This window comes from Chrysochloris asiatica, unplaced genomic scaffold, assembly GCF_000296735.1.
Source record: "Chrysochloris asiatica unplaced genomic scaffold, ChrAsi1.0 scaffold00547, whole genome shotgun sequence".
Lineage (NCBI taxonomy): Eukaryota > Metazoa > Chordata > Mammalia > Afrosoricida > Chrysochloridae > Chrysochloris > Chrysochloris asiatica.
The window spans coordinates 64,489-65,374 of record NW_006409065.1 but is presented as its reverse complement, the minus strand read 5'-3'; the positions used below and the strand labels follow the sequence as shown (position 1 = coordinate 65,374).

The following is an 886-nucleotide window of genomic DNA, read 5'->3' as shown; positions in this document are numbered from 1 at the left end:
CATGGCAATGAAACGATGTACGGTGGAATAAATGTAAAACTAAAGTTCTCCCATGTAAACTATCATATAATTCACAATAAAACATGAAAAAAAAATCTATTTGGGCTTAGTGTTATTACAACATGCTCTTTTTCTACCTACATACTTGCAACAATCTCTTTTACAGGCAAATGCTGAAACAGCAAATGTTGACCACTGTTATGATTTTTCTATGAAGTATAATTAGACGCATATGTACCGTGCTTAAACCAATATGGCTACGAGGACAAATGGGACTTAGACTCCGGCTTCGACATCGACTTACAGGCCGCACTGAATTCCACTAAACAAAAAAGAGACAAATAATAATTAATGAAAGTTGACAGGGCTATAAACAAGTACTATATTCCTTATAAGGGCAAGTTTTATGGATATGATTATACTTGCCAACTACATGAGAATGAGGTACAGCTCTTTCATATTTTCCCAGTATTTGACAATAACTTTAGAGTATTTCTCCAAATCCCATTACAATAAACTTTGGGACATAAAAAGTCTTGGTGCTAGTTTAATTTTGTTTTGTTGAATAAGCAAGCTAATAGAAATTGTATGCTGAAATTGCCATGAATTAGAGACCATAAGGTCGATGAGGGCATGAATTTGTTTCTATTGGTTCAATGCTGAATTCCCAGCACCTCAATAAAGAGTCATTGATAATTAGTCAATAAATAAATATCACTAAATAAAATAAAGGAAGGGAGAAAACTCTGCCGCTACTCATCTCCACTAACAGAATTAGCAAATAAGAAAACTAGCCTCATTAAAATAAGATTTTATTAGTAAAACCCTTTCTTTTCAACTTCTCTTCACTTGCCTGTTTCAAGTTCCTATACCCTTTTTAGGGTAT

General features: G+C 33.4%; 1 protein-coding gene across 1 annotated transcript in view; it reads right to left on the bottom strand.

Annotated features, from left to right (window-relative positions):
• LOC102828653 (mitochondria-eating protein-like) overlaps window positions 1-886 on the bottom strand; it is a 67,492-nt gene that overhangs the window by 6,297 nt on the left and 60,309 nt on the right. Inside the window, exon 10 of the mRNA XM_006877648.1 lies at window positions 239-322. Coding sequence (XP_006877710.1) covers window positions 239-322 — 84 coding nt within the window. The remainder of the gene's footprint in view (window positions 1-238; window positions 323-886) is intronic.